This window comes from Nanorana parkeri, unplaced genomic scaffold (assembly GCF_000935625.1).
Source record: "Nanorana parkeri isolate BGI_ZX_2015 unplaced genomic scaffold, ASM93562v1 scaffold321, whole genome shotgun sequence".
In the NCBI taxonomy this organism is placed as follows: Eukaryota; Metazoa; Chordata; class Amphibia; order Anura; family Dicroglossidae; genus Nanorana; species Nanorana parkeri.
The window spans coordinates 633295-660268 of record NW_017306589.1 but is presented as its reverse complement, the minus strand read 5'-3'; the positions used below and the strand labels follow the sequence as shown (position 1 = coordinate 660268).

General features: G+C 43.5%; 1 protein-coding gene across 1 annotated transcript; it reads left to right on the top strand.

Annotated features, from left to right (window-relative positions):
* Positions 1 to 311: 311 nt before the first annotated feature.
* On the top strand, positions 312 to 25954 carry LOC108788365 (H-2 class II histocompatibility antigen, A-Q alpha chain-like). The gene is made up of 5 exons (XM_018558120.1): positions 312 to 420; positions 11859 to 12104; positions 14155 to 14430; positions 25134 to 25287; positions 25868 to 25954. The coding sequence occupies exons 1-4, from the start codon at positions 339 to 341 to the stop codon at positions 25277 to 25279; spliced, it is 750 nt and encodes a 249-aa protein (XP_018413622.1). The 5' UTR covers positions 312 to 338; the 3' UTR covers positions 25280 to 25287; positions 25868 to 25954.
* Positions 25955 to 26974: the final 1020 nt, after the last annotated feature.

Here is a 26974-nt window from a genome sequence, read left to right as displayed (position 1 = left end):
GTGAACCAGGCTAAAGTGGTTAATCTAGCCACTAGACCAAAACAAGCAGTTAACCCTTGCAGTGCAGGGGTAAAGTTAATTCCTGGAATTCCTATTTAAACCTCACTACAGAACCTTTTGCTTTTGAATAACAAACATTCCTCCTGTATTACATGGAACAGAAAGCGTCTGCCTAGCAACTAATATGTCATAAGCAACAAATATTCCTATTGGCAGAAAAACAGAACAAGTTACTATTATGTCTTGGGCAGAGTTTCTATCGCTCATATCTGAGAACTGCGGACACTTACTAGAACCCTGAACACTGAAGTTGTGTGTTTTGCTACAATAAGAACAAAATGCTTGTAAAGAATCGTGTGTACCTGGGATGGTTATCGATGATATGTGTGTTCTGCCTATGCAGCTGTGAAGTGGAAGAACGTAAGTTGAAACATTACACTTGATGCATTTTGTTGAGATATTATTGAATGATACAAATTACGTTTTGCTTTGTTAGTTACATTACAGCAGTTAATGGACATTTTGATTTGTGTTATATTTATTTGACAATTAAGTTGCTCTATATATTAATACAGAAAATATTAATGGGAAACAACAAGAGGATTTTATTATACATAAACATCAGAATTGCAGATTTTTTCTATTCCATTTTTTGATTTACTGGAATAGTGTTGACTCTTGCCACCATGATTTACAAAGAACTCAGAATAATCAATAACCAGTCACTGCACCTAAAGGAGCTGGCAATTGAATATCATATACACTACTGGGCAGATTTTAGTGGACGCCTGCTCTTTAGTGGGTCCTGCTCTTTAGGGCTTACAATCTAGAAGGGAGGGGAAAGTCCTACAAACGGTAATAACTGTGTGGGGTGAGTTGCTGGAGGAAGTAAATGCAGGGTAGACTTCACTTAAGAGATGAGTTTTCAGGGATCACCTATGATCACATTCTGGGACGGCTGGAGACAGTTGGTCAGATTGGGATGGGGTGTCATTGGCATATTTGTGAAATGCTACAGAGGTGAAGCCAGCAAGATTTAGACAGTGATTAGATGTGGGGCTAAAAGGAGAGGTCTTGGGATATACCTACAAGGGGTGCAGCTGTAACAGAGCACCTGTAGCAGAGGAGTCTCAGACTATAAACCCAATCTCAGTGTATATAAACCCAAGAATATAATTGTAATATTTTGCAGCTTACAAGTCCTTAGATATAATAGCTCCATTTTGCATTAGTTTTCTTTTTGTGTTTTTTTCCACGTGGTGATCTGGCCAGTGTCACACTTCCTAGCTTAGGGTGGCTACACTCAATCCTCCACTTTATCTAAGGAGAATAAACAGACACCTTTGGACAGCAGCAATGTCAGCCTAAGGAAAGGGTAGTGTTAGAGAAAGTTAAAAAAAAACTTATATCATATGGTACAGTATGCTTCAACACGGGAAAATATTTCCTTCCTGATTCCCATTGTCAATCAGATATCCCTATATCTACAATCACTGGTGGTTTTTACTTATAAATGTTAATATCTAGTTGGTTTCTGCACATTTAGGAATACATCCAGATTTTTTTTTACAATTAACTGAGCTAGCTAGAACTAGTTCCTGAGGAAGACAATTCCACATTTTCACTGCTCTAACAGTGAAAAAGCCTTTCTGTGTGCGAAAGTTAAACCTATTTTCCTCCAAATGCAAAGAGTGCATCACAACAGTTAGTAAAACAGTAACTCATGAAGAGGGTCTGATTCTCTGTACATAGTAAATTCCAGGTTGAACCAACAGGAAGGATCTATTTTGGTCTGTTTTATCCCGGTTTCTTAAGCCTCATTCACACACAACGCAAGAGCAAAATTGTATATTTGCATATGCTGCATATATGCAGCATATTGTAGGGCAGTGTGAATGAGGCTATTTAGATGATACGGTGTTTGGTTTCATGCTCTGTCTTTATTATTGTGGTGAAGACTAAAAGATACAATTTTTGTGTGACATTTTTCTTTTTTGTTTGGGTCAGATAAGCATGAAACATAACCAAATTCCTATGTTAATTGTTCCCATCCCTTTTATTTCAATCTACTTTTGGGTAATTGTTATATTGTTTTGTGCTCAGCTTCTCAGAACTTGTCACTTATAATGTGCTAGGACTTAGGGGACTATTAGCCACCCAAAATTAATTTGAAATAATTTTTTGCAAAACATTTGATAAACAGTTGCACAAATATCGTGTGACATAACAAGTTGCATTTTATTCTACAGGATCTTTGCTTTCAGTAAATATAACTAATTATAACTAAACTTCAAGCCGAAAATGTGTATTTTAACATGCGGTCAAAAAATGCAGAAATGGTTCTGCCAGTCAAAGGGTTAAAGCCTTAATTTCTTAAGGTTTTTTTATCCAACATCTAAGGCTTCATTCACATCTATGCAATGTGGGAGCATGTGTGACATTTCACGCATTGCATACATGTGAATGGAGCCTTAAGGTGGCCATACACTTTACAACCATCGCAAGACTTTTGTCTTGCGATGGTTGTAAGGTAAATAAAAAAACTAATGATCTGCATATCATGGACAGGCAGATCGTACTTGCAATGATCGCAAACGCCCGCTGATGTTTTCCAGCCTGCTTGTTCGACAGAAGACGTGCGATCGTACTGTAGAAACGGTCGCACGCCTTCCATCAACATACCGATTATCGCATGATCGCGGGATTTCCCGCAATTATCATACAATAATCGCACAGTCTATGGGCAGCTTTAGAGGTTGGATAAAAAGTTAGATGCAGTAAACACTTTTAAAGGTGCCCATACATTTTGCGATTATCGCACGATAATCGCGGGGAAATCCCGCAATCGTACGATAATCGCAAAGTGTATGGAAGCCGTGCGACCGTTTCTACTGTACGATCGCACGTCTTTTGTGCAAGGAACATGTTTGAAAACCCACGAGAATCATACGATTTTCGGCGGGTTTGTGGCATGTTTGGACGACAACTGCCGTTCAGCATTGAGGTCATCGGAAGCCCGCCCCTCAGGGGGGCGTGGCTTGCGATAATCGCACGTACGATCTGCCTGTCCAAGATAGGCAGATCGTACGAGCTTTTAAGTACCTTACAACCATCGCAAGACACAAGTCTTGTGATGGTTGTAAGGTGTATAGGCACCTTCAGAGATATTACATTTTTTCATGAGATATACATATTGGACCAAATGAGGGACACCTGAGGAGGAAAGAGGGACAGAGGGATTTGTTTTCAGAAGAGAGACTGTATTCCAAATGATTATATTGCCGCCCCTTGAATGCAGCATTTATTTAAATCTTTATGGGGATTTTCTATTGCAACACCATGCTGCAACTGCACACCCACGTGGTTGCAGTGTGATCTCATTCATTGCAATGGTAGTTTTTGACAAGCGGAAACCTATCTGTCAAGTGCAACATGCTGTGTACCTTTTGCCAGAATTGTGTCAATGTATACAAATGCACTGTTCAGGCACAGTGCTAACATTGCAGCAGGCATCCAGGGGGCGGTAAAACCACAGGTCAACTGCCTGGTTTTACCGCTCCCTAGCCATCCATATAAATGAGAATAAAAAGTCTAAAATCACTTGGGGGAATTTATCAAAACTGGAGCAGACAAAATCTGGAGTAGATTTGCATGGCAACCAATCAGCTTCTCTCTTCAGTTTGTTCAGCTAACATTTGAAAATGAAAGAGAGAAGCTGATTGGTTGCCATGCACAGCTGCTCCAGATTTTTTCTGCTCCAGTTTTGATAAATTCCCATCAATGTCTCTGTAACTGTCTATGTATTGAGGTTTTTTGGTGTTATGATTGTTTTATTCCTTTATGTGATCATCTAACGTAATAGTTGTGGATTGTACTTTTATTAGCCTCTAGGCCTAGGGCTCAGTCGGTTTTCTTTTTATTTCTGCACACCATCGGCACATGATTGTATCTTGAAAGTGACTAAGAATTTACTTTTCATATGATTGAAGAAGTAATAAATGAAGATTTGCACAACTATTTGGGGAAAAAACTGTAATTATTGAGTATGTCAGTGTCTATTGTAATTTTGTAGTGAATTGACAAAGACACATCATACACATTTGCATTGGTTCAGCTCTCCAGTGTCAAGTCTCACCATGGCAATATAGGTGGTTTGGATCCTGTCCTGAACAGAACGTCATGTTTCCACCAGGGGCGTATCTATCACGAGGCAAACTAGGCGTTTGCCTTAGGCGGAATTTTCCATGGGGGCGGCCCCCAGGCAGAGGGTGAGCAGAGGGGACTGTGAGCGGGTAAAGGTGCGATCGATGTTTGTGTGCTTATATGCTCAGATGTCTCCGCAAGTCTGTTCATGTCTCAGGGTCTGATGAGGAAGCCGCAGCCATCCACAGTGAATTAATGCAGCTTCCTAATCAGACCCTGAGACATGAGTAGTTCACTGTCAGCACGGGACATTACCTTCTTGTCCCGATCTTCCTGTCTTGCCTCCTCTGTATGTTGCACAGCCTACCCTTCCCCTCTGGTGCCTCAGCCCGAACAGAATGCTTCCTCCATCTCCCCAGGGGACCGTCCACCGGGCTGCCTGACGGCTTGGAGAACTGTAATAATAACAGCCGGGCACACGCAATACATCGCACACCAGTCAGCCAGGTAAGAAGGCAGAGGTCAAATTCAATGGTGCCACACTGAACGTAATCTTATCTGTTTGAAGCTCCACGGTCACCGACAGGCAGAGACGCTGATGACTTCTAGCTGCTTGTTTTATGTGGATTTTACTGTCTTATGTGAGTAAGATGTTAAATAAAGATTACGAAACTATAACCGCCACTAACGAAAATTCGTATTTCGTACGAATCCGAATCCGAATTGAGTTCAGTTACGAATTACGAAATACGAAATAACGGATATTCCGAAACGAAACGAAACAGAACAAATTTTTTGACGGCACACAAGTCTAGTTTCCACCACTTTTGGAGAAATGATGCACGATATGGCTGCTGACACATTCATGAATTGACACTTGTCTCCCAATGAATGTATCCGACAATTGTTTGTCTTCCATATGGTTGTTTCAGCAAATAAGCACTGGCGTGTATTATTATTATTATTATACAGGATTTATATAGCGCCAAAAGTTTGCGCAGCGCTTTACAATATACAGGGAGACATTACAGTCACAATACAATTTAAGACAAGATGGTAAGGAGGGCCCTGCCCGTGAGGGCTTACAATCTAAAAGGGAGGGGCCAGTGATACATGAGGAGGGAGCTGTGTTGGGATGATTGTTTGAGAAAGTGATTGTTCAGTGGTTAGGGTGAGGTGGGATAGGCTTCCCCGAAGAGATAAGTCTTAAGGGATCGCCTAAAAGCAGTCAGTGTGGGAGATAGATGGACAGGTTGGGGTAGAGAGTTCTGGAGGATGGGAGAGACTCTAGTGAAGTCCTGGAGGCGAGCATGGGAGGAGTTGATGACGGAGCTGGAAAGCAGGAGGTCTTGTGAAGAGCGGAGGGGACGGTTAGGGTAATACTTTGAGACCAGGTTGGAGATATAGCCAGGGCCAGAGTTGTGGACTGCTTTGAACGCGGTTGTTAATATTTTTAATTTTATCCTTTGGGCTATAGGAAGCCAGTGCAGGGATTGACAGAGGAGGGTTGCAGACACGTAGCGGTTGGTCAGGTGGATGAGTCTAGCAGCAGTCTAGCAGCAGCATTCATGATAGACTGAAGGGGGGAGGAGCCTGTGTAGAGGAAGGCCAATGAGGAGGGAGTTACAATAGTCAAGACGAAATATAACAAGTGAGTGTATGAGTAATTTTGCGGTTTCTTTGGTGAGGAAGGGGCGTATTTTGGAGATGTTACGAAGGTGAAGGCGGCTGGATCTGGATAGCGATTGGATGTGGGGAAGAAAGGTGAGGTCCGAGTCAAGGATGACACCTAGGACCTTGGCATGGGGGGAGGGCTGGATAGTTGTGTTAACAATCTCAAGGGAAATGTTGGGGGAAGGTTTTTGAAAGGTTGAGTTTTAAGAAGTGTTGCGACATCCAGACTGATATGTCAGTTAGTAGAGTATATATACTACCAACAAAACAGGGATTGTGCAACAGAGTTTATAATTGGGTTTACCCTAGGATCAGAATTGAGGACATCTGCTATTGAACTATAGCTCTGGGAACTCTGCCATCCACCCGTTCGTTACATTAATTATCTCTCAAGAGATTTAGCAGCATTGAATTATTACTGAAAAAGGTGTGGGGCCCGCCTGAATGAGTGGATAGTGTGTGTGAATTTGACAATGTTGTCAATTTGTTTTTAAATAGCTGGTTTTGGGGTAAGGTGCAATATGGAAAATTTCAAAAATTATATTTTTTTAATAAAAAAAAATTCTTATAGAAACGTGTAGTCCTGATCCTTTAGTAACTTCTGCAGTCCGAGCCTTCTATAGGCACAGTCAAATGGTGTTTTTTATAGGTGTTCGTTATAGTTACGGATCCTGGGACCACCAGTATCAATAAGCAAAGGGTTAATATTAGTGGGGTTCTGCCTCTGGGAGATCTTTACTTTTTTGTACTTCGTGTTTCCAGCCGTATCCACTGTGTACATCAGAGGTATAAACAACTGGCTGGTGGATCCCTGTACCTGGAGATGATCTAGGACCTGTGTCACATGTGGGGAATGCTGTTGTTTTGGACTTTTTGACCTCCAGGTTCAACAACAAATTGGGCAGGTTTAGGTTTGTCTCCAGGAATGGGAATGCTGTATTGGGTCCCTGGTGTCATTATTGTTCTGTCAATCCCCTGGTGTCATTATTGTCCTGTCCATCCCCTGGTGTCATTATTGTCCTGTCCATCCCCGTTGTCATTATTGTTATGTCCATCCCCTGGTGTCATTATTGTTATGTCCATCCCCCGGTGTCATTATTGTTATGTCCATCCCCCGATGTCATTATTGTACTGTCCATCCCCCGGTGTCATTGTTCTGTCCATCCCCTGGTGTAATTATTGTTCTGTGCATCCCCTGGTGTCGTTATTGTTCTGTCTGTCCCCTGGTGTCATTATTGTTATGTCCGTCCCCTGGTGTCATTATTGTTCTGTCCGTCCCCTGGTGTCATTATTGTTCTGTCCATCCCCTGGTGTCATTATTGTTATGTCCAGCCCCTGGTGTCATTATTGTTATGTCCATCCCCTGGTGTCATTATTGTTCTGTCCGTCCCCCGGTGTCATTATTGTTCTGTCCATCCCCTGGTGTCATTATTGTTATGTCCATCCCCTGGTGTCATTATTGTTCTGTTCGTCCCCCTGGTGTCATTATTGTTCTGTCCAGTAGAAAAATGTCACCAGCACACCATGAGTTGAAAAAGCAAAATATTTTATTGCCGAAGCTGTATCTCATTGGCAAGCGCTTTCGGGGCCTCGCAGGGTCCCCTTCATCAGGCTTAGAATTATTGTTCTGTCCGCCCCCTGGTGTCATTATTGTTATGTCTGTCCCCCTGGTGTCATTATTGTTATGTCCATCACCCGGTGTCATTATTGTTCTGTCCGTCCCCCTGGTGTCATTATTGTTATGTCCATCCTCCGGTGTCATTATTGTTCTGGCCGTCCCCTGGTGTCATTATTGTCCTGTCCATCCCCGTTGTCATTATTGTTATGTCCATCCCCTGGTGTCATTATTGTTATGTCCATCCCCTGGTGTCATTATTGTTCTGTCAATCCCCTGGTGTAATTATTGTTCTGTCCGTCCCCCGGTGTCATTATTGTTCTGTCCATCCCCCGATGTCATTATTGTTGTGTCTGTCCCCCTGGTGTCATTATTGTTATGTCCATCCCCCGGTGTCATTATTGTTGTGTCTGTCCCCCTGGTGTCATTATTGTTATGTCCATCCCCCGGTGTCATTATTGTTCTGTCCGTCCCCCTGGTGTCATTATTGTTATGTCCATCCCCCGGTGTCATTATTGTTCTGGCCGTCCCCTGGTGTCATTATTGTTATGTCCGTCCCCTGGTGTCATTATTGTTATGTCCGTCCCCTGGTGTCATTATTGTCATGTCCATCCGCTGGTGTCATTATTGTTATGTCCGTCCCCTGGTGCCATTGTCATGTCCATCCCCTGGTGTCATTATTGTCATGTCCATCCCCTGGTGTCATTATTGTTACGCCCGGGGATAATGACACCAGGGGACATAATAATAATAATGACACCAGGGTGGGACATAATAATAATTATAATAATAATAATGACACGGGGGGACATAACAATAATAATAATGACACCTGGGGACATGCTCAGGTGTCATTATTATTATTATTGTTGCTATTCTATGCAGTGGAAGTGGTAGGTGGCGAATTATCCACACATTTACCATGAAAGTAGAATTATGGGGAGAGTGAAATGCGCTCTTCCCCCTAGTAACTGAACAGGTCGGCTCTCTTGATATACCGCTGATCACGCAGTTCCCGCACTCACTCTCTCTGCAGAGAGCGGTGACTGTCAGTCACCTCTCCCCGCAGGTATTGCCCCCCTCCCCTCTCTAATCCTCCAACGCTGACTGGAGGGATGGATGGGGCAGACACAACCTCTAGAGAGGTAGAGTCAGCTGTCAATCAGGTGGAGGGGTGGATCTGGACAATATTTTTTGGATCCATCCCAGGTGCAGCCTGGCTCTGCTCTGTCAGCATATAGCGGGCAATATTGCATGGGGGGCGTGGTGGGGGGCCCAAGAAAATGTTTGCCCGGGGTCCAATCAATATTAAAGATGGCCCTGATTGGGAGCAGTGGATGCTTTAGTGCCTCTGTGGCACTCACCTCACCCTGATCTTTCCTTTTCTGAAACATCTTCCTCATTGTTGAACAATGACCCAAATGAATGTAATATGCCAATCTGGACATACTCCAGGAATATGCTCTTTGGTCACTGCGGGATTGTCAAGATATTCTATCCCAGGGGTCAGCAACCTTAAGCACTTAAAGAGCCATTCGGACCCGTTTCCCAAAGAAAAGAAAACACCGGGAGCCACAAAACCTTTTTGACATCTATAATGAAGATAACAGGGCATATATTGTTTTTTACCTTTATGCTATCAAAGGCACAGAGATGGCCCCTTTATATATGTGCCTTTATATATATATGTTATGCTAACATATATATATATATATATATGTATATGTGGGCTTAGTAATGTACTGTGCTTACCTGAGACCCCGCAGAGCCCACCAGAGAATGACCTTGCAGAGCACACTATAGATCCTGCACAGCCCATCTGATACTCTCTATGGTGGGCTCTGCAGGGCCTCAGACCAGCTGGTCGCCGGGGTCCCTTTCCCTGTACCTCCTCCCAACACCTCTTACCTGCTGCTGATGCTGGGGCCCGGTCTCCTCCACCCCCTCCCCTGTCACCTCTGCCATGCTGCCCCTGGTACAGCTGATACCCATGTAAGAGGCCACCTAGGCTGCCCAGACCCCTCACATGGGTACCAGCCATACCCCCCTGATGACGGTGTTCTATCAAAGTTTGTGACTACGTTACAATGTGTGACAGATGACGTGGTCACACATTTCAAAGTAATCCCGCCCAGTTTTTTGGCTGGTGGAATGTGTGACCGCCAATAGGTCAAGCATTCCAATGCTTTCTCAACTGTTCCAGGCAGATCGGCATCGCAAATCGTATGTGCAGGAGAACTGATCTGCCTTGGAACAGCTGTTCGGTTCTGAAATGTGCAGGTTGGTGTTTAGTTGCATTTCAGGACTGAACATCTGGACAGGGAGCCGCAGCAGAGGGATTAAAGAGCCACATGCGGCTCCGGAGCCGCAGGTTGCTGACCCCTGTTCTATCCCAAGGGCCTGTTTCATGGTCTCTGGGTTTAACAGTATGGCTGTTGAGTTTTGAGGCTCATGTTTTGTGAGATGGGGCCATCTCTGTGCCTTTGATACCATGATGGTAAAAGCTTGAATTTTTTTTTTCCGGCGCTGTCTCTCATAAGACACAGAAGGCATACCTCACGTGGTATGAGTCTCAGGGTTCTACCCCATGAGCTTCTCTGCGGGATGAGTCTTCTCCCTGTAACTGGGTCTGGACTATCTATCTATCTATCTATCTATCTATCTATCTATCTGCCCAGTTTTTTGGCTGGTGGAATGTGTGACCGCCAATAGGTCAAGCATTCCAATGCTTTCTCAACTGTTCCAGGCAGATCGGCATCGCAAATCGTATGTGCAGGAGAACTGATCTGCCTTGGAACAGCTGTTCGGTTCTGAAATGTGCAGGTTGGTGTTTAGTTGCATTTCAGGACTGAACATCTGGACAGGGAGCCGCAGCAGAGGGATTAAAGAGCCACATGCGGCTCCGGAGCCGCAGGTTGCTGACCCCTGTTCTATCCCAAGGGCCTGTTTCATGGTCTCTGGGTTTAACAGTATGGCTGTTGAGTTTTGAGGCTCATGTTTTGTGAGATGGGGCCATCTCTGTGCCTTTGATACCATGATGGTAAAAGCTTGAATTTTTTTTTTCCGGCGCTGTCTCTCATAAGACACAGAAGGCATACCTCACGTGGTATGAGTCTCAGGGTTCTACCCCATGAGCTTCTCTGCGGGATGAGTCTTCTCCCTGTAACTGGGTCTGGACTATCTATCTATCTATCTATCTATCTATCTATCTATCTATCTATCTATCTATCTATCTATCTATCTATCTAACTATCCCCCATAAATACAGCAATGTATTTAAAATGTTGCAATGTAAAAATGTTGCATAACGAGCATTTGAGGCAAAAAGCATGCACTAGCGGCTAGCCAATGACTCCAAAACTAAAGCATATATTTTATGCAAAGATATAATACCATCCCTGCTTCTTACACAGCCCTGGTAATTCTAATACCAAATCCCACCAAAATTGTAACACAGAAAAATAAATCCAAAATGTAAAATCCCAAATAAATTTCCCAAAATTTAGAAACACATGCAAGAGCAATATAAACAGTGCAAATGCCCTGGTAAAAGAAGTCCATAAAGAATTGGCCACAAAGTATTGTATCATGTATGCATTCACAACAAGCTGCATAAAAATGCAGCAGGTCATATTTCTCTCGCATTTTTTGAAGAGTACAGCAGAGATCTTTAGTTGTTGACCATTGGGTTATAGCACCTTCAGGAGTAGGACACTATGCACAAAAATAAAAGTACAGCCTAGGTGTGCCCGTGCTGGTGGCCAAACCCCCCAACTGCTAGGGCAGCTATTTTTTTGCCTTGTGTAAAGGAGTGAAAACCTAAGCTCCCTGCTGGGAACCTTAGTTCTCATTTTTGTTGCAGGGAATTTTTCTTTCTTGTCTGTCTTCCAGACCTTCAAACAACAGCCGAGCTGGGTGACAAGCTGGATAATATATTGTAGATCCTTGTAGTCCCCTTAGCTCAGCCTCTGAGTACATGCAGATCCTTAGCTACGTGCGGGGTCACCTGCAATAGCCCTATCCTATATCTTAGGGCAGCCTGTGAGTGCATCTCACAGGGGGCACATATGACTGAGCGACTTGCAGACATCCTAACTCTCCCGGTCCCTAACCCCCCTCCGGGGATGGGGGGGCGTAGAGGGCACCTCCCTGAAATGAGAAGGACACCTCCCTGAAATGGCTTCTTTCAGGTTGGGATCCCTGGACTTCTTGAGCCCTGTCACAGTGTCCCTCCAACACAGAGCTTTAGCATGAACTAAACCAACAGAACATAAGGCCAATTGCCTTGTCTATGTAGCCCAGTGTATATGATTTGAATGTGCCCTAAAATACTTACCCAAATACTTGAAAGGTTACAGGATTATTTTACTGTAGTAATGGTCAAATATATACATAAAAGTAATGCTGTTATTTTTGCCTTCCACAGCTGAAAATGTGTTGACACAGGCAAACTTTTACCAGGAAGTGGAACCGACAGGAGAGTTCATGTTTCAGTTTGACAAAGATGAGATCTTCTATGTAGACTTGGATAAAAAAGAGACCAGATGGAGGCTTCCACAGTTTGGTGAAGTGGCCAGCTTTGAGGCAGCAGGAGCCCTGCAGAATATTGGTGTGCTGAAATATAATCTTGATATTTATAAGCAGCGGTCAAACTTCACAAAAGCAAAAAGTGGTAAAAATAAAAAAAATTGTATATGAAATGTACTTTGAATTTGTATTTGTTGCAAATGTGTGAGATACTTTTATGTGTTATTTTCTGGAACTACTGGGGTGGGGCTAGCAGTCCATACCACTAGAGAACGAGGATATATATATATTTTTTTTTAAAGAGTAAAAGAAAGTTTTTTTTTATAGTAAGTCTGGCCCCCATACACAAGAAAATAAAATAAAAAACAAAGGTTTAATAACGCTTTAAACCATGCAAGTGACATGGGATTTGTTTCTGAACACCTCCAGGAATTCACAGCGTGTCTTTGACACTCTTTAGAATTTTGTTATGCATTCATACAACAGGTGTTGGTGCCTGCCCCAGATTCATGTACAACGTACTGTTGGAAACAGGTACATGAATTTGGTGCAAGCACCGTCATTTGCGGTGAGGAGGCACACTGAGGCCAGAGTGTCCATACCAGACACTCAATCCTCAGTGCAGCTTAGTAATGCTGAGTCTCATAAAAACAAAGGCTCTGGGTTACTGAGCTCTCTGCCTGGCCATCTCTCACAGGCAGAACTGTTGCTGTGGGTGGGCAGTGCCGGAGGGAGGACTCTGGGAGACTAGTTCTCAACAGGTTTACTTCGCAACAGCATCCTTAGCCAGTGACACTGACAGTGGGCGGAGCCCAATACGGATGCCAAGGGACCAGGTTGGCTATTAGCTATGGAATTTGCCCACTGCCATCTGTCAATCAAAAGGAAGTCATACCCCTGGGGAACTAATTTGAAGCAACAGGGATGGATTTCACTAGTAACAGATGAAAAGCAGGTCAAAAGCCGCTGCTCATTAATACTACACAATTAAAGCAATCCAGGATATAGACCTGTAGGCAAGAGTATTGAGGGTAGAGCTAAAATTGTCTTGAGAAAATTGGAAAAGACCAACCCCGGAAAAAGCTGTTTTTGCCCAAACCCAACGCTAATTTTGATGTTGATAGACAGCATGTGTTCTGTACTAGGGTGTATACACTAGTTCCACCATACAAATGGTACACCATCCAGGAAAATATCCTGTGCACAAGCATAATGTTGTAAAAAGTTTACAATTGGTATGTATAAGCTGAAACGTAAAGTCCATCTTTGGGCTTATTTTCACCGCCCTCCAACTTTACTTTACTGTAAGGTCACAAGTGACAATTCATTCAGTTCTACAGGCACAGCGGGGTGCAAGGTGGTTGTACCGCATGCCTTACTTTTCAGTGCACGCCACCGCATTTCTACAGACAACACGGTGGTGTGTCCATCCGTGACAAGGCAAATTGCATTGTCTTGCGTTGGGGTTGCGCTGGAAGCAACAGCCAGCACAGCCCCAGTGCAGATAATGTGCTAATATGATGGTAGCACATTATAGCTAAAGACTCCAGGGGAACTTTTAATTTTATTTTTTATTGCCTTTACTTCCACTTTAACTTCTTTCCAAATTAAGATACTTGCAGATACAGTACTTCAGTTAATGTTTTAGGCTAGTTCAGGCTCATGATGATGCATTTCATTATAGATGTGAATAATTGCCCAAATATAAGTGTTATTCTGCCCAAAATAATATTTAGTTTATACAGTAGGTATAGTCTGGAGAGTTTAATCACCGGACTATACTATACAGAAGAAGTGGAAACACTATAGTGCTTCCACTTCTCCTGCTGCATTCTTTGCAGCATAAAATAACCTAATAATGCAAAAGACTGTGAAGTCCCCATGCTGGAAACTCACATGGACAGATCTTACCACTAATGCACCCAAGAGATGTAATAAACTGGTGTTTTAACTCTCCAGCATCTACCAATAGCTCAAATGCCAGTTTTAAGTGCACAGGCCACAAATAATGTAGGAATCTGTAAACACAAAATACAAAATCCTGTATGTCTGGTGGACATTTCGTTTGGTTTGGACACTTTAAAAGCCCCACTTTTCTCTATTTTACTTGTATACATTTCTGTAAACACAGACACAGTATGTTGTAAAAAAAAATAGTAATGTGGGCCATAATATTGTGTTCTTCTTCCCTACAGTTGCTCCAGAAATTCATGTATTTCCTGAAGACCCTGTGATTGGGGGTGAGCCCAATGTGCTGATATGTCTGGGTAGCAAATTCTTTCCACCTGTCCTTAAGATGAGCTGGATGAAGAACAGTCGGCCTGTGACAGATGGAGTGTTCGAGACGGATTTCTACCCTGCACCAGATGGATCATTCAGCAAGTTCTTGTACTTAACTATGGTGCCACGTGAGGGGGAAGTGTATACCTGTTCTGTGGAACATGCTGGACAGACCACCAACAAGTTCTGGCGTAAGTAATATTTACTTGGTAAAACCGGATCTGACATCAAAAGTGTGCTTATGCAATGTACACAATTCTAATGTCACATTACGGAAAGTGTATACAGGCAGTCCCTGGGTCACATACAAGATCGGGACTTTAGATTTGTACTTAAGTTCAATTTGTATCGGAAAAGGTACATTTTTTAAGGGTAACTCCAGCCAAAAATGTATTTTAGTTTTGGATAGCATAGGGAAGGGCCACGGTTCTTTTGCTGTCTGCTCCTGTTATTCAGGACATTATAATATAATTACAATTTTATTTAATTTAAAATGACAGCAAAAAAAAGTTTTTTTCTATTTTGTATTTTATAAACTTTATTTTTTATAATTTGTTTGCATTTTAAATTTTTATTTATTTATTTTTTACTTTTTTTACATTTTTTTTGTCTTTTTCATTTAATTTTTTTTTAAACTTTTTATTTTTTTATTTTAATGCTGGGAGCCATAGCCAGCCGGCTATTGGATATTTCAAGTTGCAATTTCTCCCAGCCTGCAATGAAGAGTAGGCAGGGGGGCAGGGCAGAGGAGCCGCGGCCGGACCGGGAGACCGGAGGATCATCCGGACCGGGGGAAGCCAACGGAACAGCTGAAGAGTAAGCCGGCACATCAGTGGAGGTACGTGGGGCATCGGCGGTATGCAACGGTCTGTGTCCCCGCTGCCTCCGCCAACACAGGCGCGGAGAGCAGCGGGGGTTTTGAAAGGACACTGGCCGCTGCAGCCACAGTTCTCCTAAATGTACCGGCGCCTGCCGGTACATTTAGGAGTACTGTGGACCCCGTTCGTAAGTACGGATTGTCCGTAAGTCGGACGTCCGTAACCCGGGGACTGCCTGTACATGGGTGCCTGTTATGTGGAGGAGTGTATTGAAAGTAATGTATTTTATGTGACAGACTGTTTTTCATTTTTTTAACATTTGAAATCCGAATATCAGGTTTACCTAAATATTTTGAGGAATTATAGAACTCACCAGCGTCAGACAGCAGAGTAAAATTCAGCACCATGGCATTAGAGGAAGGGTGCATTAGTTGAGGATTGTTGAAGTTAGTTTAAAAATACAAGAGAAAATTGTCGAGGCTGCGAAGTTTATCAAAGCAAAGTAGGATTGTGTATAGATTTAATCATAGAAGGCTTAGGCCTCATTCACACAGCGTAGAGTGGGGCCATCAGATCCGTGCGGTGTGCACGGCCATATCGAGCTGTTCCCGGGAGGGACAGGTGCTGCGTGTGATTGTATGCAGCAGCCTGTTCTTCCCTATGGGAGGACGCTGTTGTATGCTCACCCAAACTGTACATCCGTGCGGGAGTCCGTGCTCAGACGCAGACAGCATTCAATCTGTCTGCGTCTGAGTACGGACACCCGCACGGATGTGCAGCTCGGGTCTGCGTATGGCCGCGTCCTCCCATAGGGAAGAACAGGCTGCTGCATACAATCACACGCAGCACTTGTCCCTCCCGGGAACAGCTCGATATGGCCGTGCACACCGCACGGATCTGATGGCCCCACTCTACGCTGTGTGAATGAGGCCTTACAGTGTATGTATAGCCAAACCATTTTTCTTTTAATTTTGGAAAGAGTAGGGAAAGGCTAAAACACGTCAAATTATTTTTTGCTGTCATAGAGATTCAAGAGGGACAGAGAGGAAATATCCTCAATGTGAGGGGAATTCCAATCTTATAGTTGTCACCAGAACATTTCCCCTATCGGAAGATTTGCCCTCGCCTCTTGACAACTGTCAAATTTAGCATTTTTCCCTCACTTTCAGTCTTGATGACATCGGTATCCTGGATAAATAAAGAGGTGAATCCCCCACACTAGGACACAGACACCAATAAAAACTTGATAGAGGGTCTAACACTTTATCCAAAACTAAAAATAAACATTTTGCTTTTACATACATTTTAAAGGGTGGCCTGTATGAATCACTTATCAGTGGTTTGAATGTTTGTTACATACCGAGTATCCTCAGTGCCCTTTGAAAATCAAGAAGTTTGTGAATTGGGTTATTTTCCAGGGGCCAGGCATTCCAGAGAGCAAGGATTCACCTGGAAAATATCAGATTCACTGGTGCCAGGACATCATTCTGCAAATGACAAAAACTTGCTTTGGATTAAACTCAAAAAATACTTTACATCACAAGTACAAGTAAACATATAATAACAGTGAATATTACAAGCATTAGGGGCTCCAAAATATGTTATATAAAACTGTCTCTTAACCCCTTGCTGACCGCAGAGTTTACACCCCCTTCCTGTGGCGGCCATTTTTCAGTATTCAGCGCTGCAGTACTTTGACATTTATTCCATCATGCAGCCCTGTCTGAAATGAATTTTATACCATTTTTTGGGGACAGATAGCGCTTTCTTTTGGTGGTATTTAATCACCACTGGGATTTTCCTTTTACAATATTAAGGAAAAATTACAGAATTTTTTTATACATTATGTTATAACACATTTATTATTATCCAATTTTTTGGTAACATATAAAAGACGGGAAGGGGCGTGGCCAGGATGTGAGGCTGAACGGACGTCCATTGCAGCAGCTCCGATCATCCGTCTAGCCATCTTGCTTCCCAGCTGACCTAATCGGGTTTTTACACTTACCCTCTCCTGGCGGGTGTTCCGGTGACGACTGGTGTTCCGTCCATGCGAACCCGACGGCGATCGGCCCGGCCCCGAGCGAGCGGTGTGACTTCAGGCCCTGCTCCTGTCACGCGTGCCGGCGCCATCTTGGCTGCACGCTCTCCCTCTCTCACTACCACTAGCACACAGACCGCTCAGTGGGGAGACATGGAGCCGGAGGTGAGTGCACATAACGCTGCCAGCCTGCATCCTTCTCAGGGCAAAGACCCTCCAGATGCCACGGACGCCATCCTGGCGGCGATTGAGGCCAGTAAAACGACCCTAATAGCCAGAATGGATACGCTGGCCACAGAATGCGGCCTAATCCGTCAAGATATGGATAAAATTAGGGGTCGAATAACAACAGTGGAGGCACGAGTGGGAACATTGGAGGATACTTCAGGGGCACACGATCAGACCCTCAGGAGCTTACAGCGCTCAGTGGAGCAGTTGACAGCACGCTCAGAGGATGCTGAGAATCGCTTACGCCGCAATAATGTGCGTGTAGTGGGGCTCCCGGAGGGGGTGGAAGGCCCGCATACTACCTCCTTTGCTGAGGCGTTCTTTAAGGAACTCTTGGATCTCCAATCGGTCTCTGCGGCCTACATAGTGGAGCGCGCCCACCGGGTGCCCGCGAGTCGCAGACCTCCTGGTTCGCCTCTTCGGCCATTTTTGGTCCGCTTCCTCAATTTTAGAGATCGGGATCTGATCCTCGCCACTGCCAGAAGAAGGGAGTCGGAGTTGAGGTACAAAAATGCCACCATTATGCTTTTTCCTGATTTTTCGCCGGAACTACAGAGAAAGAGGCGCTCATTTGTGGATGTCAGACGCCTTCTCCGTGACAAAGGTCTGAAATACAGCATGCTCTATCCTAGCAAACTGAGGGTGCAGTTTGCCGGCTCTACCAAGTTTTTTGAGGATCCTGCTACATCGGCGGACTAGCTGGACTCCATGCGTGGGTTATCGGGACTGAGGCTACCATCTACATCATCCGGTACCTGAGCTTTCTTTTGTGACCCCACGGGGGGGTTATTTTTTTTTAAACTATATAATGAAAAAAGTGTCATAAATATATAAAAAAAAAAGTTTCCCTACGTTATAAAACATTTATTCTTACCCATATCTTTAGTAAAACATAAAAGTCCTGATGACGGTGCATCAGTCTCCTTTTCACATCCTGCAGTTTTCGGCAGCGATAGTGCTGGGTGAGTGGCGGTGAACGTAGAGTTCCCCTTTCTGCTGGTTGGTTGCCCGTGGTACTGTCATTAAGGAAGATGCTACAAAGTAATAAGTAATGACACATACATTTGAGGGGGAGTTCCTGGAGAGTGGGTAGGAGTATTGGAGAATAAGGGATCCGTAATGTGCCCGGGGGGGGCGGGGGGGATGCTGATCGGGGATTGTTTATGCGTACTGTGTGTGTATTTTGGGCATATGTTATGCCGTACTGTGTGTTATTTTGTACTTGAGGCACTATGTTAGTGCCCTGTTTATTTGTATTATAAACTGCAAAATGAATAAAAAGATTTATAAAAAAAAACAACAAAACATAAAAGACGGGGTCACGTCTGGTAAATAGACACCAAACACGTCAAGCTTTAAAATTACGCACATCGCAATAAACTACCACACCCAAAATTGGCCATAGGTAACACTTTAAAAGCTTTTACCGCTCATCAGTTTAGTGTCATCATTGAATAAAGGCCCTAAAATTATTGTTCGCTCTCTGACATTCATGGTGATATGCAATATGTGTGGTGTAATGGGCGCAATCTTCATTTTGGCACGCATGTTTGTGAGCGTGTATGTGGGGCTGGGGACTTTAACATTTTTTTTGTGTGTTTTTTTTCATTCTTTAATTTTTTTTTGCAACTTAAATTTTTTTTTCACTTAAAGGAGAACTATGAGGCGAGTGATTTACACTCATCCTCATAGTTAGAGCCGACGTGTGACATTGAAACTGTCACAGGTCGGCTCTATTGATCAGGAAGTGAGCGAACGTATACCCTCGTTCACTTCCCGATCATCTCCCTACAGAGAGCAGTGACTTTCAGTCACCTCTCCCCGCAAGGGTTCCCCCCACCTCCGATCCTCCAGCGCTGAGTGGAGGAACAAACGGGGGAGGGGGTTGGGCACAGATGGCTCTGCCTCTGGATAGGCAGAGCCAGCTGTCTGCGTGAGTGACAGCTGGCTCTGCCTATTCAATGTCCCAAGGTCCAGAAGACAAATTAAAAATTTAGTTACCTGGTTATCCCCTTTGGGTCCATAGTATCTAGCAGATCATAACAGATAGTGTCCTTGTGGAGCAACACTGCTTGAAAATGAACTCATTCAGATAGAAGCAGGTGATATATCCCTTAATCCTCCGAATCTTTAGGAGAAGCCCCATGATATGCTTTATCTATCTGATATGCTACTGTCTTGCAAGGTTAATGACTTAAGATATCTCTAACTGTATATGTTCCCATTACCTTTGACTGTTTTCCTTATGTTTAGTTGTTAGGGACAGCACATCTTATAGATTACTCATGTAACATTTATAAATCACTTGGTCTTGGATGTGCGTTTTGTATTGTTATAAAACTCCTTTGTTTAACCAACTGATTGTGCAGTGAGTGCATGTGTCTCTTCAGAGGGGTATGTACTTTGACTGATGTTTATTCCGTCATGCAACGCTGTACTGAAATTAATTTTATACCATTTTTTGGGGACAGATCGAGCTTTCTTTTGGTGGTATTTAATCACTACTGGGGTTTTTATTTTTTACTATATTTCGGGAAAATTACGGAAAATTTTGGAAAAAAAAGTTGTTTTTACATTATATTAGGAAACAATTATTATTACCCAATTATTTTGGTAAAATATAAAAGACGGGGTCACGTCGGGTAAATAGACAACAAACATGTCAAGCTTAAAAATTGCGCACACCCATAAAATCGCAAAAAACTAGCATACCCAAAATTTACCATAACTCGGGCCATCAACCATGATTGATGGCCCGAGAATTATTGCTCTGATTCGTTTGCGGCGATATGTAACATGTGCGACGTAATGGTCGCAATCATCGTTTTCGCAGGTATGCGCACCTGATGCATGTTTGCATGCGTGTATGTATGGGGGGGACTTAAAAAAAATTAAATAGTTTTTTAATTCTTTTTTATGTGTAACTTTAATTTTTTTTCCTATTTTTTCCCCCGCTTAATTTTATTGCTATTAGATAGGGGGCTAAGAAACCCCCTTATGCGATAGCAAAAGAAGTGACAGGTCCTCTTTATGGAGACATCAGCGGTCTCCAAGACCCCTAATGTCACCTAGGACCCCCCTGAAGAAGCTTATGAAGCACAGATCTGATCCATCAGCTTCTTTCCATCTTCTGTAGCTGGAGAGTGACACAAGAATGCGGAAGTGATGTAATATACACCACTTCCGAATTCTGACAGCGGAGAGGGGACCGGAGGGAGATCGTGTACCGACCCCCCTCTTATCCCCTGTCAGAGAGGCAGTATGCTGGTCCCGGGCTCGCACCGGGCACAGCGGAGCCCGGGACCAGCGTGACAACGGGAGGGGAGGCCGCAGAGGGAGGGGGGTACATGGGCCGGCAGCTTATACAAGCGATCACTTGTATGTTAACGGGCATCGCTGCCTGTTTTGAAATGTTGTGTTCTTCCCGCTCGCGCGCACCACACGGCTCGCCCGAGAGGGCGGGGCTAACAGGCCGTGTAGCAGTTAAAGGAGATGTATGACCTAAGGGAAGATAAAAATACTTCTTACAGTAATGACATTCTTCCTCATTTCCAAACTCGCAGCTCATCCCAGATAAAATAATCACTACTCACAGAATAATCACAGAAAAAGGCCCCCTGTAGCCCTCCTCCAAGCTCCTTTCCTTTTAGGGGGGCGTTAACAGTGAATGCAGCCCGCCCTAAGCTTTTTTTTTTCTAACTTTCTATCTGCTGTGGCTGCGCTTGCTCTAATCGTGCACAGGTGTGTATAGCCAGAGCGTGCACGCTGGCGTGCAGGAGCGAAGGCAGAGTCTCAGGTGAGAAGACTGGCAGCGGCAATGGATGGTAAGAACCACTGACTCGGCCTCCCTGCGCTTTCACCGCTCTTTCCCCTCTCTCTTCACCGCTCTGTCTCACGCTGACATCGTAGCAAATGGTAATCGGATGCTTTTCAGCTTGTTTCTCTTGATTAACAAGCTGGCAGGAATCCCCAGTGACATCATTCACCATATATGGTCTTGCCCAAATGTGGTAAATGTGGTTTGCCTGAGGAAGGGGCCAACCGGTTCCTAAACGTCGCTATGATGTGACACTACAGAGGTCAATAAATATTGACTGAAATTAAGCTGGAGTGCGAGTGACCTTTTCTACATTCACGTTGATTTGTGGAGGGATCTGCTGTCGCTTGGGCACCCACCCGATACTTAAGGGTTCTGTCCGGCCAGGTGTGTGATGGGTTCCATTTGAGCATAGTATTGTCAAGATCTCTCCTCTCTGTAGTGCTTAGACCCACCCACCATCTTAAAGTACCGATTACATGGTTAGGGTGCATTTGGGATTAAAGGAGTGAATTGCAAGATTTACTACTATAGCCCATGGAATCCAAAAGAAAAGAAAAGCTTGGACCCCATAGTTCTCCTTTAAATAGTCATGGACATTTATTGTTTGTTGTGCTGATATTAAAGGTTTAGGACCAACTACCTCTGCAACCCTTGGGTCGGCAGTCAGAATGCTCCAATGTCTCCCCAGCAGGCTATGCAGTCTCTCCCAATGTGGGCCATATTGCAAAGATGAACTTCCATTCTTGGCTGCAAGCTTTATATTTGTAGTCGATGGGGACATGCCCTCTGTCGGGATCGTGCAGTGAATACTTGTGCTTCTTTCTTACATGTGCTTGCTTCCGAACAATTGAATGTTGGCATACAGAATATCCTGGTGGGTAAAAATCTATCATTTTTAAAAATCTGCAAAGCCAAGAAGGTAATAATACCTTAAACATACATTTTCCTTATACACTTGATACACATTAGAGCTCAAACACTGGCGGAACTACCAGGGTCGCAGCTGTCGCATTTGCGTCTGGGCCCTGGCGTTCCTCCAGTTGGGGGGCCCCCAGAGAAGAATAGGAGGGCCTGCAGCTACCTCACACTACCAAAGGTGTTCAGGGAACTAGTTTGGAGGAGTGGAGACGCTGTAGATGCTGCCCAGGGGTGTACAGGGGCAGGGTGGCAATTGTCCCCGGGCCCCTCTGATGCCCCTTAAAAAAGGCCACATACAACTGGAAGGAAGAAGATGATCGGATCAAGAGGCATCACTTAAGGTAAGTCCTTAAAGCAGCATGGGGGAGCAAAAACTTTGTCCCTTTAAGGGGGTGATGGGTTGTAACATGTCAGCAGTTTCTGACTATGTCCTGTGCCCTAGGGCAGTACCTGGACCCCCATACACCTTTTATGGCCAATAACTTGCATATAAACCCTCTTAAAGGGGACATTCGTTTCCGAAAGTTCGACCCCCATTGACTTGCATTAGGTTCAAGTTCGAATTCAAACTTTTTCAATACGAACCGAACACGGGGGTGTTTGGCCATCACTATTCCTAATCAACATTTCAAGAAACAAAGGCCATTAAAACATTAATTTAGTTTGTGGAAGTTTTGGCACTGAGTTTTCATTACTATTTTTTTTCAGCAACTTGCATTTTGGTGCTCTTGCCGAGCAGTTATCAGCTACATGGTTGCATATGCTTTGGAAGACTGTTCGCTCGGTGGCATTCGGCTATTCACTCACTGCTGTTTGGCCCCAATGAGAATAAGGGCGAACAGCAGCGAGTGAACTGCCGGAGGTTCGGCTCAGCCAATCCAGATGTTGGATCGGCTGAGTTGGAACGGGTTCTTCACTTCGGCACAGCATGTTCAGCCAAACTGAAGTGAAGGGAGCCAAAGCCAGCCAATGTATGACTGTTTTCAGCCGTACAGGGCTGAAGTGAATAGCTGAACGGCATTCGGCTCCCTTCACTTTGGTTCAGTTATTCACTCGGCTGCCTTTGGCCAGTGACAACAGTTTCATCAGACAGGAAGTGAGGGAAAATATCCAATAGCTACACACAGAAATAAACATGTTCATTCTAAGTATGTATGGCTAGAACCCATATGACATTTGTATTTCTGTCTTTGTCCCAGTTGGAGATTTTCTGTCACCTTCTGAGTGGTAGAATAATAGTAGGTTACATAGTTAGTATTAGTTTTTAATTTTGCAGGTCTTTTTTTTTTCTTTAGTCTTCATTTTAAAAAATATTGCATTTACAATGGGCGTTGCCATATGAAAAGAGTGGGGACTAGTGGTGTGTTTGTGCTGTGTAAAAATGTGAAATCTGCACTTGTGGAAGGATTACGTGTGAAAGCTGCTGCACTATAGTCTTTAAGGTCAAAACAATAAAATAATGAGTGTGCAGCGCTGTAGGTGTTTTATGTGTAAAAATAGTCTTTTTTGCACGTATGCGCCCCCGACGCATGTTTCCATGCGTGTATGTATGGTTGGGAACTTTAAAAACATTTTTGTTTTTGTATTCTTTTTTGTGTAACTTTAAATTTATGGGGGGGGACTTAAATTTTTATTTCCTTTTTTGTTTCCACTAAACTTTATTGCTATCACATACGGGGGCTAATAAAACCCCCCTATGTGATAGCAAAATATGTGACAGGTCCTCTTTATGGAGACATCAGGGGTCTCCAAGACCCCTAATGTCACCTAGGAGCCCCCAAAAGAAGCTTATGAAGCACAGATCTGCTCCATCAGCTTCTTTCCAGCTTCTGAAGCTGGAGGGTGACATAAGAATGCGGAAGTGATGTATTATAAAACACTTCCGCATTCTTGCAGAGGAGAGGGGACCGGAGGGAGCTCGTGTACCGAGCTCCCTCTGATCCCCTGTGACAGAGGCACCATGCTGATCCCGGGCTCGCACCGGGCACAGCGGAGCCCGGGATCAGCGGGACAACGGTGGGGGGGGACCACGGAGGGGGGGGCGATCGGCACCCCATACATGCGATCCGACGGCTCCACAGCCGGCTGATCGCTTGTATGGTAACAGGCATCGCTGCCTGTTTTTAAATATCGCCCATTTCCCGCTAGCACGCGCCGAGCGGCACGCGCGAGGGGGCATGTCTGAGCGGACGTCTAAAGACGCCCGCTCAGATCTAGAGAGCTCCCGGCCGGCCGTTTTTTTACTACGGCCGGCCCGGAGGCAGTTAAACAAATAAAAAATGCAATCAATGTTGAGTGATCTCAGTGTCTTAACATAACAATATCCTTAATTGTTAAAAAGAAACAAACAAGTGCATCCTTAAAAAAATCCACTGTGTAACTATATAACGGCAAACATAATCAAATCCTATGCAATAATCAGTGATAATTCATCAAATAAAGTTCAATCGTGATGATAATGTGTAAAGTCCAAAGTAGAAAAAAATTGAAGCCCAAACAAAAATATTTCAACACCGCTGTGCAAGTGTCCACGAATCCCCCTCTGGGGTGCGCACTCACCCCACTGTTTGTGGAAATTAAGCAGTGTAGATGAATCTATACGTCCACATTCAAGGTATTCTATCCGGCAGTATCCTGTCACTCGAGCATTTGTGGGATCACAAAAGAAAAACTCCTCATGGTGTGGCAAGTATACACGTTTATTTTTCAAAAAACATAGAAAACTCACAGTTTAAAACAGCAAAGACCGGCCGGTCAAACACATTGCCAAATCCAGCGTCCGCAAAGCATGTACTTCCTGATCATGGTATCACATGGAATAGGCCCGCCCCATGTGTGCTGTGACTTTGCATAGGTATTTCAAGGGGATTCCATGGCATTATAAAAGAATCTGATATTTAACCAAGGGTAAGTCCAAGCACCTTAAAATGCCTGCTTATCTGTAAAAATGTGTGCTGTATCCAATTTTACAAAGTATGCATATTTAGGAAATTGTGTATATTTAGGATCAATATTTTTAAATTAGTGTTTACACTTTTAGAAGCTGTCTGTTGTGTTTCCTTATGGCAGAGTCAGAAGCATCCAAGCCGGTTTCTGAGACTACTGAGAATATGATATGCGGTCTGGGTCTGTTTTATGGAATGTGTGGCATCATTGCTGCAATTGTGTTGATCTGTAAAGGAATGAAGAATATGAATCAAGGAAGAGGGCACTAAGTCTGCAGGTATTTTACCAATATTTATATGTGCCCTGGTGTTTATTGCTGTGTCTGCCCTTTTTATGGAAATTTCCTTTTTGATTTACACCCAGTATTACTTGCAAGGGGAGGAGTGGCTACAGACAACTTCTAATGTTTCAATTATTTTACGTGCACATCATTGTTGAAGTCATGGGGACCCATAAACTGTACACAGTTGCTTTTCTGAAGTTTTGTTATGTGGTCAGTTTAAATTAGACAATTTTTGACTTGGTTTTGTAACTTTAACCAATAACCATTTGTCATGGTTTAGTTACCTTTACTATTAAAACTATTCAAATAAAATGAAGAGTAGGAGGGGGCAGAAAGGATTCAAACAGAACTGCAAGGGTTACATGCTAGTTTTGATTTAGAGGATGGAATAAAGCAGATCTACTCACCTGATCCTCGGTCCTGTCAACGCTCACCTATCTACCCCCCCAAAGAGAGCACTTAGCTCTTTGAAGTGCAGAGGTAGCCCCACTGCAAGGATTAATTTGTTTAAATCCTGGAGTTCTTCTTTAAGATGTAAATAATTGACATAGTGTTACCTTCTTCCTTTTTGCAGGTTCTGTCATCAATATTTGATGCTTCTGAGCTGTTTTCATATTTGTAGTTTTCAAAGCGCTAATTTAAATTCTGGGTGAAGAAAAAAGAATTAGAGAAGAATATCTGATACTGAACCATCAGCAAGACTGCACCTTCTTTCTATTCAAAGCTTCCTGTACCGAAACCTTCATTCTATGCTTTAAGACAACTGTAATCTACGATTTGTGCGAAACCTTTTTACTGTCAGCCTGTACTGAATTACGGATTTTGTGATTTGCTCCATGAAAATAAAAGAGCGGAAAAGAGAAATGTTGATTAGTGTAAATTACATTACACAATATATTGATAAGATGTACCTGATAAAAAAAAAAGTGTGTGAAAAACAATTGTTGTATACTGAGGCTGATTTACACAAGTAGACATTTTCAGGAGTACACAACAAGGCTAATTTAAAAAAGGAGTTGAAAATCTTTACTCGAAGATGAGTGAAGAGTCAATACAATAGTGCAATAATGTGAAACGCAAATTCCTGTTTATTTATTTCATTTGCACGTGATTGGATAATTCAACAAACATTCTTAACTCCTTTAGTAAATCTACCGCTATTAAGACTTCAGCATTTACCAAGCACTGAGTGACTCTGTGCTGACTTGAAAGTCAATATTTGGACCACGCTAAACCATTAATTAGCGATGCAACAAAAACCCCATAGATAACACTGAAGGAGCTGCAAAGGTTCACAGCAGAGATGGAAGTATCTGTCCATAGGTCCACTTTAAGCGGTGCAATACACAGAGTAGGTCTTTATGGAAGAATTGCCAGAAAAAAAAAGCCATTGCTAAATGAAAAAAATAAGAATACACATTTGGAGTTCACCAAAGAGAATGTGGCAGACTCTCCAGACACATGGAAAAAGGTTCTCTGGTCAGATGAGACTAAAATTGAGCTTATGACCATCATGGGAATGCTCCATTTCCCATCACCTTGAGAACACCATCCCCCACAGGGAAGCATCCCAGACAAAAAAGCTGGTGGAGAGGTGTAATAGGGGGACTCCTGGTCTGGTCCAAACATGCAAAAGAAAAAGGGGCCTAGGAGCCAGAGAGCAGGGCACCCCCGGTGAAAA